The 12,221-nt window shown below is 41.0% G+C and overlaps 1 protein-coding gene across 1 annotated transcript; it reads right to left on the bottom strand.

Moving 5' to 3' along the window:
- Positions 1-5,559: 5,559 nt before the first annotated feature.
- On the bottom strand, positions 5,560-7,909 carry LOC118013340 (olfactory receptor 149-like). Its single transcript, XM_035009183.1, is given in 2 exon segments — positions 5,560-7,225; positions 7,228-7,909. Coding segments are annotated over 2 exon segments (933 nt in total). The 3' UTR covers positions 5,560-6,974.
- Positions 7,910-12,221: the final 4,312 nt, after the last annotated feature.

The raw sequence follows: 12,221 nt of genomic DNA, 5'->3' as shown, positions 1-12,221 counted from the left end.
TTCAAGGGTTCAGCATTTCAGTGACTTCAAATGAACAAAAATAATTGTGAGAACCGTAATAAGAAACAGAGCCGCATCAATTTTGCCTCAAGCCAAAATATTACATAACTAAAAAATAATGTATGAAATGAATGTATTAAATTAAAATGTCATATTATACACAGTATTGGCTATTACCATGTACTTATTCTATGCTAAGCCCTCCACTAAGACCCTTTGCATGGATAACACCATTTTACCTTCACGGTGATCCTGAGTTGGGTACTTACATCCTCCTCAAAATACATGTGAAGAGAGCTTGCCTAACACCACACACAAATGACAAGGGGCCTTCAGGGGACTTAAACTCTGATCTGTCTGGCTACAAAGCCCAGCACACTCTCAAACACTGTTCTTAAACACTGCTCCTTGCCACTAATATTCTTGAAGAATTGTTTCCAAAGAAAAATCTTGTAAACTGAACACTGCTTTTCTATTGTCTATTTTTTACTTAAAGAAATGCATTCTTTAAGAAACAAAAAGGGAAAGGTAACATATTTATCATGTTCAAGATACAGTTGTAGGGCGATTTAAAGAAACATCCAAGTCAGTGTTTACAATTCAATGAGGTAAGCTTAGATACTGCCATTTACCAATTAAAATATAGCAATTCAAGTTAGTTAAGTAACTTTTTAAAGACATAGAGTGCATACATGCTAAGGTAAAATTTAAACCACATTTGTCTGATTCTGTTACTTCTGTTGGCATAAACTAGTACTATTTTTCTCAAAGTAGAGCATGAGTCTGTTCCTAGCAGATGCTTAACAACATCTAACAATGTATATAGACTGAGCCAATAATAAAATGTAATCTAGAGGGCCCCTGGGTGGCTCAGTCCATTGAGTGGCCAACTCCAGATTTCAGCTCAGATCATGATCTCAGGGTTGTGAGATGGAGCCCCAAGTCAGGCTCCACACTCAGCATGGAGTCTGCTTGAGATTTTCTCTCTCCCTCTCTCCCTCTGCCCCTCCCCCCTATTCACTGCACACACAGACACTCTCTCTCTCCCTTTCCAATAAAATAAATAATTTTTTTAAAAGATTGTATTTATTTATGAGAGAGAGACAGAGACAGAGATAGTAAGAGAGAGCATGATTGGGGAAGAGTGGGAGAGCAGGCTCCCTGCTGAGTGGGGAGCCTGATGCAGGGGTTCGATCCCAGAATCCTGGGATCATGACCTGAGCCTAAGGCAGATGCTTAACCAACTGAGCCACCCAGGTGCCCCAAATAAGTAAATCTTTTTAAAAATGTCATCTAGAAGTCACATTTTGATTTATTAGTGCAACAAATGAGGGGTTGGATAGTTTTGAACTCTGAGTACCCATCTGTCTCCCTTTCTTTACCTCTCTGCACCTAGTTAGCTGTTACCCTTTAGGGTCACTTTGTCAATCTTTTTCTCACATGATGAATTAATACTTTATGTCATAATATAAAACTGAAACACAGAAAAATAAGAACTTGTATCTGAGATAAAGAAATTTCACAAAGAAAATTACTGTTTAGCTTGGGTTTTGAAGGATGAGTAGAAGTTTTTCGAGCAGAGGAATCAGGGAAAGGCATCCCAAGAGAAGAGAATATATTTATAAAGGCACAACATTATGAATGAGTATACTTGAAATTTTTTTTAGAAACTTCTTCAACATCTTTACAGGATTAGTCATTTCTGTTTTCATTTTACTAGTCTATTTTATATTTTTCATTAAATATTTATTATATTTTTTCATATTTTTATACAAATTCTAGTTTACATACAGTGCAATATTGGTTTCAGGAGTAGAATTCAGTGATTCATCACTTACATACAATACCCAGTGCTCATCATAATAAGTGTCTTCCTTAATACCCATCAACCCTCAATTTGTTTTTTTTTTTTTTAATGAACAATTACCTTTATTGGTGCAGATTAGCCCCTCTTTTGGCACTTGGCATGCAGCTATTGATCTGGCAAATACATTTTTTTATTATTATATTATGTTAATCACCATACATTACATCATTAGTTTTTGTTGTAGTGTTCCATGATTCATCATTTGCGTATAACACCCAGTGCTCCATGCAGAACGTGCCCTCCTTAATACCCATCACCAGGTTAACCTAGCCCCCAACCCCTCCCCTCTAGAACCCTCAGTTTGTTTTTATCATTGAGTCTCTTATGTTTGTTTACCTCTCTCTTTTTATTATATTTTACTTTAATCATGTATATATCTGCCTCTCATGTTTATCTATAAGCTTCTTAAGAATATGACTTACAGATATTTGTAACTTCAGTGTTTAGCATAGTAATTACTCAATACATATGTGTTTGTTAAGAGAACAAGACAACAAATAATGTAAAGAGGTACCTTTAAGGAATAGCAAGGGCAGTTTAGCTAGAAAGGAGAGTGTGTGTGAGAGAGATGTATGTGTTGCTGGGTGAATGTATGGTTTTGAGGAGATTAAAGAGGTAGGTTGGATCTGATTGTAAATTCTACAGATCCTTTACTAAGTTACTAAGTTATTGTAATTCAACCTATAAGCAACAAACAATTGTTGGAGATCCTAAAGAAGCAGAGTAGTACTGTGTGGTTTGCATTTTGGAAAGATACTAGTTTAGAAGTGAAAGAATGATGACCATAACATTTCTTAGGACCTCAGTCTGTATCCCCTTACCCCACTCCAGAGGTCACCTTCAGAAAGTGTCCTTAGGTCCTGCAGATTCCCCATGTCTTCTGCCTGGGAGTAGTCTCTGGCCAAGGAATTTTTTTGAGTCTACATATATGGAGCAGGCCAGACACATGTGATAATTAATGCTCCCAAGAACATCCACCAACCAATGTGGGGCAGGAATTGGTATAATAATACCCCCAGATTCTTTTGCAACTCAGTAGGACAACTTGGAGGTTGTTATATACCGTTTTTCAGAGAATTCCTGGCACAATTGAGCCCCAGTTCCTCGCAGTGGTAACCCATTCATTGACACTTGTTTAATTGACTGTTCTTTCCCTGTGTCACTTTCCCTCTATTTTATCATGTTTTCTGGAATAATCTTCCAAAAACAATTGTTTATTCTCAAGCCTTTGTCTCAGAGTCTGCTTTTGGGAAATCCAAACTAAATAAAATTTTCATTTTCTCTTTTCCCTATTGAAGGAAGTCTTAAAGAGAGGCTGGTGATGGTATCCCTGTGTCATATCTATATATATTGAAAAGTAGAAAAAACCCACCAAAACATTTTGGCTGTTTAAAAGAAAAGGATTCTTATATTCTGGAAATTCACATTTATTTATAAATAAAAACAACAGAAAATAAACGTTGATAGAGTCACACAATGGAATTTGCACTTTGGCGGTAAGGAATTAATTTCAGACATGTGCAAAGACGTAAATGTCAAAAGAGTAACATTTAAGTGAAAACAGCAAATTTCAATAGAATTAAATTAATATTAAGTTCAAAAACTTGTAATATGGCATTGAGAGACACAAACATATAGGGTAAAACTTAAAGAAAAACAAGAGAATAATAAGCACAAAATTCAGGAGAGTGATGACTTCTAGAGGGGGTGAGAGTATGGAATCGGGCTAGGGGATACTGAGAACATCCAAGGCACTGACACTGCTCTCTTCCTTAAACTAGGTAGTAGGACCCAGGTGTTCATTATATCAGAGTTCCTTATACTTTACATATTTTTAATAAACTATTTTCTAATGGTTTACTATTTAATAAAAACACTGTAAAAATATGTCCCACGGGATGATGATGTCTTTTTGATGTTGTCATTGATGATGATGTCATTTGATATTGTCACTAGGTTATGTCTCACCAATTTAGCATTCCAATAACCACAGGCACTATTGTTCTCCTTACCCCAAATGAACTAGCAAAACATAAATAATACTATTCTCTTAGCTTGGATAATTATTTTTGTAAAAGTAAAGCCAGTGTTCTTGACCCACCAAAAACTGCAAATCAAGTGATGAAGGCATTAATCTTTGACTATATATTCATTTCAACCAATCTGAGAACAAATCAGCAGGGTCCCAAGGAGGGCAAGAAATACACAGAATGGGGCTCTACTCCTGTGAACACTCCTTTGAACACCTGTCTTCACAGTTCCCCCAAGCCAGGTGAGAACCATCACCTCAGCACCACTGCCAAGTGTCTATGTCACAGGTGTCCACTTTTGATGCCCACATCAGTTTCTCTCTCCAGGATCTATAGGTAAAACAAAATACATAGGTGAAATGCACAACAGGCAATTGGTTATATAACAAATTTAGAGAGGAGCCAAAAGGAACAGTGATTGGAGACTACAATGATATGTCGCAAAAAGGGTTGGGATGTACAGGGATGCCTCTAAAGGATCTAGAATCTGGGGCACCTGGGTGGCTCAGTCAGTTAAGCATCTGCCTTCGGCTCAGGTCATGATCCCAGGGTGCTGGATTGAGCCCTGAGTAAGGCTCCCTGCTCAGCGGGGAGTCAGCCTCTCCCTCTCCATCTGCCTCTCCCCCAGCTCATGGTCTCTCTCTCACTCTCTCTCTCTCAAATCCTTAAAAAAAAAAAAAAGAATCTAGAATCCACCTGGAGTCAGGTCTCGGTTGCCACTCAAGACCATGCTTGAATCCAATGTCTTAAGAGACATTGCTGCTGTAACCCTCTCTGCTCCAAATGTTCTCTGAAACTCTCCTTTAAAATTCTTGCTCCTCTTTGGCCTCCCTGCTCTTGAATCTTGATTCTCTGTCTTTTCTCAGCCCCTGGGGATTAAATATTCTACTAAGGGGTCTACCTGATTTGGGGTTTCACAAACTGACATTTTTTCCCTCAAATTCTTCTTACATTGTCCCTTTAATTATAGAATACAGAAAAGTCTCATTCCACCATCAGACCCAACCTGGGCCTCCAGACCCCGGGCTAGGCTCCTGCTTAAGTGGAAAGATGCTGGACACAGCCTGGAGACATGAGAGCTGCCAGCATCTCTCAGAACCCTGGGACAACAGAGAGGTCAATTGTTTCAGGAGACAGAGTCCTTTTGTGCAAGACACCTCCAACCTAGGAACAAAGAGCTGAGCTGGAGAAAGAACCCTAAAAACAGGTGAAATTAATTTTATTTTTCCTGCAAGAACTCATAGATAGCAAATAATTAAGAGATACCCACCCAAGGAATGATCTCTCACCACCACCACCCCTCATACACACATGCTCGTGCACATGCACACAAAACAAAAAATTGAGACGTGTGCTGCTTCTTCTTGTAAAATTATTCTTCATCTAGGAGGGTGGGGAACAAACAGAGGAGGTCCTTTCCCAGTCCCAGAAAAATGTACTCCACGTTTTCTGCCTTATTTCATACCTTGGTCACAGTATTTATCATGGGATGTTCTAACTAGTTGTAAATCTGTTTATTTTCTCCAGCAGACTCTGACTTCATTCAGATAGAATCATGTCTTGTTCAGCTCTGCATTCCCCACCCCTAGCACAGAGTTATTCCTCAAATGACATCTGAATGAGTGAAAATAAAAGGGAATTGGTCTTATCTTTTACTCTACCAAATTATTTTATTTTGATGACCTGAGCAGCTACAACCAGGAAACTGAGGAAAGGGAAAAGATCTTCAAATGGACTCAGAGAGGCTTGAGAAGGGTTTGGGATCCACTAGATTTGAAATAACTTCAGACATATTTCTGCCTTCCCCTTTAGGCTCTTATTTACTGAGAAGCAAGGGAGAAATAGCACTGAGAGGGATTTTAGGAGCTTAAGAGAAGAGAGTGGGCCAGAGTTTGCCTCTGCCACAGGAACAGGTGTTGGCTCAACCCAGTGGCGGAAGGCTCAGACCCAGAGGCGCTAGACATGTCTGGCAGGTTCCTTGGCTGCTCCCTCATTGTAAGAAGTACAGACAGGAAAAGAGAGCTGGTCTCTCTGCTTCTGCCCTTCCTCTTCCATTACCATCCTCCCTGTGGCCTTCTCTCTCTACATCACTGTGAGAAGAAACTTCATATCAACTGTATTCCCCAAGTTGAATATTGTCCTCATTGCATTCAGTCATAAAAACAATAGTTCACTGTATTGAAACAGTGCATTTTTTCATTCTTAGCATATTTCAGCCAGTAAGTGAAGAAATGTAGGAATGGGGACCAAACTCCAACTCCTTCGGTAAACAGAGACAACAAAGACACAAAACAATGATAGTGTGGACCCAGCATCGCCCCCTGGTTGTGGTGAGCAATACAAAGCCAAGTCCAAAGGGAATCACAGCACAGTCCACCCTCCGTGGATTCCCCCATCTGTCCTTTCCACATTCTCATCCGTGTACCACACTTCCACCGCCAGAGCCTGCTCCCAGGTCTCAGCTCAGCAGATAGGGTTTGTAGCCAACAGTACACCAGTCAGTATCTCTGCTTCACTCAGAGACCCGCCTCAGCCCCAGCCAGAAGACTTTCTCTTTGCACAACTTCTTTATGTTTTTGTAGGGTGTCCCTTGAAGCCTCAGGCATGCACCCCTCCCATTTCCTTTCAACAACTCCTAGACCAATAAAAGTAGAGCTTCACCGATGCAAGCATTTGAGGAGACAATCACTGTGGGAAGAAGTGCCAGGGTGAGGGGGAAAGAAGAGGAAGAGGGGATGTAGGAGGAGGCAGGACATAAATACTGGGAAGCGGAAGGTCCAGGTTGTTCTGCCTCCTGGGGAGAGCTCCCTCCTTCCTTCATCAGCAGCATGAGATCCTTAAGAGAGCACAAGTCCCAGAGTCAGAACACCCACCCTGGAGTCTTCATTCTGCCATTCACTCCTCATGTGTCCCTTGACAAGTCACTTTAAGCTCTTGGAATCTTAGTCCCCACACTGTAAAATGGAGATATTCATAACAATACCTGTGCTTTCTGACTCAAAAATATTTGTGAGAACCCCATAAAATTGTTATAGAAGCTACCAAGTACCATTGAGGCCTTAGCTAGTGTTCTCTACCTACAACTGCTCAGGACGGAAGCCCAAGTGATGCAGCACCTTCCTCAGAGATGATTCTACTTCCTTATTCCTGAGGCTGTAGATCAAGGGCTTCAGCATGGGGGTGACCAGGTTATTCAGGATCTGGACGGTTGCATCCAGCCAGGGGCTTGGGGTTGGCCTGAGGTAGATGAGGACCACTGGCATGTAGAAAAGCAAGACGGCAGTGAGGTGGGCACTGCAGGTGGTGAAGGCACGGCGCCGGCCTCTGCGGAGCGGATCTGCAGGATGGAGCAGACAATGCAACTGTAGGAGGTGAGGATGAGAAGGAAGCAACTGAGGGGCATGAGGCCCACACTGATGAACCCCACCATCTCCAGGGCTGAGGTATCAGCACAAGCCAGCTTCAGCATCACCAGGATATTACAGAAGAAATAGTCCACCTCGTTGGGGCCATAGTAGGGCAACTGGAAGGTGAGAGTGGTTAGAAAGGTGGCCTGAATGCAACCAAAAAAGGAGGTCCCCATGGCCAGGATGGCACACACTCTGTGGCTCATGGTCACCGTGTAGCGCAGAGGGTAACAGATGGTGACAAAGCGGTCATAGGCCATCACTGTGTATGGGAAGCGCTCCGTACAGCCCAGGAAATGGTAGAAGAAGAGCTGGGACACGCAGCCTGCATAGGAGATGATCCGGCTGTTCCCTGAGAGGTAGAAGAGCATCTTGGGGGAACTCACAGAAGGGAAAAGTATGTCACACACTGACAGTTGGCACAGGAAAAAATACATGGGAGGGTGGAGCCGAGTGGAGGAGACGATCGCCAGGGGGATGAGCAGGTTCCCCATAAGAGTGAAGATGTAGAAGCCCAAACACAGGACAAAGAGCATGCTCTCCAGATCCTCGGTGTGTGGGATGCCCAGCAGGATAAATTCAGTCACTACTGAGAGATTCCTCATAGCTGTGGGAAAGTCAGACCTCAAGAAGGAACCCAAGATACCAAAGTCCGAACACCAACATCAAATTACCAAGCTTTTTGCTGATGAGCACTTTGGCTCTGTTTTTAACAAGCAATACCAGCATTCTTATGAATGGCAAGATGTATAAAAAAACATCAGGTAATAATAAATGCCTCTTGTCACAAGTAATAAATGCCTTACAATCAACCCCAACATAGGAGCTTTCAGGTCATAGAGTCACATTCAACATGGGGATTCCAATCATAAACTGTGGCAAGTAACACTGAAAAACATATCAAAGAGAATGACCAAGCCAAAATGAGTCACTCGTACACCACCCTACAACTGGGCAAAATTGAAGACAGCAAAGAGAAACAGACACATTCTGGGGGAGCAATGCTGCTGACAACCTGCTTCTTGTTACTAATTCTAGTCACACCTGAATAGTGTCTCCAAACCATGCAAATTTCTGTGGGCTCTGGATCACCTCTCCTTGATCAAAAAAGGTTCTCAGAAGTCTGTGGTCCTTGCCTATGATCAGATATTATGTCATTCTGTAATCCTGTTCAATTTAAAAGTCTATTTCTGGAAAAAGACGTTCCCACAAGTTTCCAGAAAAGCCCCTGTGTGTGGACCTGCTTTAGAGAGCAGATGAGAGGCAGAGGCTAATAGTGAGACACGAGCAGTAGCCTGGACACACTCACACAGTCCACCCCAGAACACAGTCACTTTGTCCAAAGTGTTGTAACAAGACCTCACCTTTACCGTCTCTGAGCAGAGCACAGAGTGCCCCAGCCAATGGAGCTTCAGTTCCCCTACTTACAAAGAACTGATTCTCATAGGGTTTGTACAATTAAGACTTGTACATACTCACTCTCCCTGGATTGCTTCCTTGGAAGTTTTCTCAGATTCCCTTAAGCCCTACTTGGGACACAGACATAGCTCTAAGGGAACAATTAGTTTTTCAACTTTATTTATCATCCAGCTATGAAATAATAGCAAAAAGAGCATCAGAAAGGGACTCTCTAAAACAGGAAATATCTGCTCCTTCAAGCTCACTTACATGGTAGCATGAGCTCTAATTCTATCCTGTTTTTTGGTCGCCCTATACACCTTTAAGCCTTTGCTTATGATATCATCTGTCAATTGCTTTTGAAGTTATCTATACATTCATGTGACTATATAGTTATCTCTAATAAACATCACTATTCAAGGCAGAAACCTATCAGTTAGTAATTATTTATTATGCATTTCTTATCATTATGTGTCCTTCAGGTCAGTACTCCTAAAGAGAAATATTTTTATACTGGACACATCCATAGCAGATGACCAGGATAGATAAAGGGGCTGGCTATAAACTTTTTCAAAATGACTGACAAAAATTATTGACTAGCTAACATTCAGTTAATCCATTGTAAACATTTACCATGAGCTAAGTGCTATGATAAATTTTAAATTCATGATTACATTTAATCTCCAATAGAAACCTTATAAAGTAGGTGGTATTATTTGACAAAGAAACTGAAAGGTAGGGGTGGCTCAGTCCATTAAGCATCCGACTCTTGATTTTGACTCAGGTCATGATCTCGGGGTGGTGAGATCGAGCCCCACATTAGGCTCCGCATTCAGTGCGGAAACTGCTTGGGATTCTTTCCCTCTGCCCCTCCCCCCTCCCCTCTCTCTTTCAGATAAATAAATAAAAATTTAAAAAAGAAACTGAAAAGTAGGGGTGCCTGGGTAGCTCAGTTGTTAGGCATCTGCCTTCAGCTCAGGTCAGGGTCCCGGGGTCCTCGGATCAAGCCCCACATTGGGCTCCCGGCTCACCGGGAGGCCTGCTTCTCCTTCTCCCTCTCCCCCTGCTTGTGTTCCCTCTCTCTCTGTGTCTCTCTCTGTCAAATAAATAAATAAAATCTTTAAAAAAAATTAAAAAAAAAACTATAAAGTAGATGAAATAGCTTGAGGAGTACACAGCTAGAAAGACACTGAACTGAGTCTCTAATTACCAAGCCAATGCCTTTAAGAATTATGCTACGATGAATTCCAGAGATTTGAGTTTTGTACCCAAACAGAAACAGAGGTATAATGTGGTCCTCCAGTGTTTGCAGGGCTGGTGGTCTTGATATGTGCCACTTCATGTGATGACTCACGAATCATGGGCAGATGTGGTACAGACGGATTTATTTTCAGAGTAGAAAGAAAGGGTTTCATTATTAACAAATGTATGTAGATGAAATACACAGGCTTATGAAATGGTTAGCTCCTTGTTACTGGAAATATCCAAGGTGTAGAGAGAATCATCTTGTAAGTATACCATTAAGAATAGTCTCAATTTGGGGATGCCTAGGTGGCTTAGTCAGTTAGGCTGACTGGCTCAAGCCATGATCTCAGGGTCCTGGGATCGAGCCCCGCATCGGGCTCCTTGCTTAGCGGGGAGTCTACTTCTCCCTCTCTGCCGCTACCCCCTGCTTGTGCTTATGCGCTCGCTCTCTCTCTCTGTGTGTGTCAAATAAATAAAATCTTTTTTCAAAAAAAGAATATTCTCAGTTTGAATGAGAAACTTGAATTAATGCTCTTACTAATTCTGAAAGTATTTGGTTTTATTTATACTGCAAAATTTTTCGATGAAGGGTGCCTGGGTGGCTCAGGTCATGATCCCAGCGTCCTGGGATTAAGTCCCTCATCGGGCTCCCTGTTCAGCCGGGAGTCTGCTTCTCCCTCTCCTTCTGCTTCTCCTCCTGTTTGTGTGCTCACTCTTTCTCTATCTCAAATAAATAAAATCTTTAAAAAAAAAAAAAAAAACTTTTCAATGATACCAACCTGACAAAATAAAAGTGGAACTTCTATTTAATGTTGATAATTCTACCAATCCCTATGCAAAAGAAATTACAATATGACCATAGTGGTTACAAAAGTAACTATTATAATACCAAGACTGTTGTGAAAACATTTTTTAAAAAAGGGAGAAACATAGGTCATGGAGGGAGTCCAGGTGCTATTCAGACAGGGTCACGCCAGATGAGAATGGCCTGTTAAGATGTCTTAGTGAATAGAACACAGTTTTATTTTATTTTATTTTATTTTTAGACCACAGTTTTAACAGCTAACATTTCTTGTGCATTTGCTATATGACAGAATTGTGTTGAGTGCCTACCAGTATTATCTCTCTCAGTTCTCACTAGAAATCTATTATGCAAGTAGTATTATTCCCCCCATTTCTAGTAGGAAATTTGGGCTCAAAGGGTTTAAGCAATTTAATCAAGGTAATAAAGTTGGTTAATGGTAGAGCTGTATCTTAAATTCAGGATAATATGACCCTTCGAGTTATAAAGAAAAATGTTCATAACCAATTCTGACTTACAAATACTCATTCATAACTAGTATCACCTCACTTCTGTGATTGCTTCAGTTTTCTGGGGCACTTTTATGTCCTTTTAATTAATTATCTCAAGAATGTTGTAAGGTGGCCCTTATGAGACCCATTTTACAAATGAGGATGTTGGAACTCAGAGCAACTGTGACTTTCCTAAAGTTAGACAGTAGAAGAGCCCAGGCATTCCCAGGCTTATCCCTCTTTCCACTACATCATTCACCAGCTTCCAAAAATGACTCTATACAGACAGCAGCTGTCCTTGCATCAGAGAATTATTAGTAGACTCATTCTAGAGATTTCAAGGAGGCTTATGCATACCCTCATAGTCATTACTGTTTTTATTTGTATTATCTGACAAGATTATGGCCTTCCACTATGAGAGAGAGTGAGAAAGCAAAAGAGAGAAGCTTGTTCAGCTCATGTTCTGTTTCATAGGAATGAGTCCCAGAAAGTTCAGTAGATATTTCACAAGAGAACTGTCTCACTATGGTATATTTGCAGGGAAATTCGCCTTATATTGAAATCATCCTTGTTTTAATCAGAGAAAACCACCTGCCTTGTTTAAATACTTTTCCCTCTACTCCAGGAATTTAAGTAAGTCACTGGCATATTCCAGAAGCAACTGGATTCTCAACTAATCATTCAGCAGAACTTTCTGATTATAAATAGCAGGCATTCTTGGTCCAGTGACAGGTGCTTTATTATTTGTTGGCAGCACGGGGGGGGGGGGGGGGGGGGGGGCGATGGCTAAGCAAAAATTTCCTGTCTTACTGCAAAAACTCTGGGGAAGAATTGGACTATGAGCCAAAATGGAAAAGAGCAGGATGATGGCTAGTTAAGGGGTGATAAATTTGTTAGGTTGTTATTTTTTCCTTTCCTTTCCTTTCCTTTTCTTTTTCTTTCTTTCTTTCTTTCTTTCTTTCTTTCTTTCTTTCTTTCTTT

Source organism: Mirounga leonina, unplaced genomic scaffold (genome assembly GCF_011800145.1).
Source record: "Mirounga leonina isolate KUSES-001 unplaced genomic scaffold, KU_Mleo_1.0 Mir_153, whole genome shotgun sequence".
Taxonomy (NCBI): domain Eukaryota; kingdom Metazoa; phylum Chordata; class Mammalia; order Carnivora; family Phocidae; genus Mirounga; species Mirounga leonina.
Note: the sequence above shows the minus strand (reverse complement) of the source record. Positions and strands in the feature narration are given on the sequence as shown.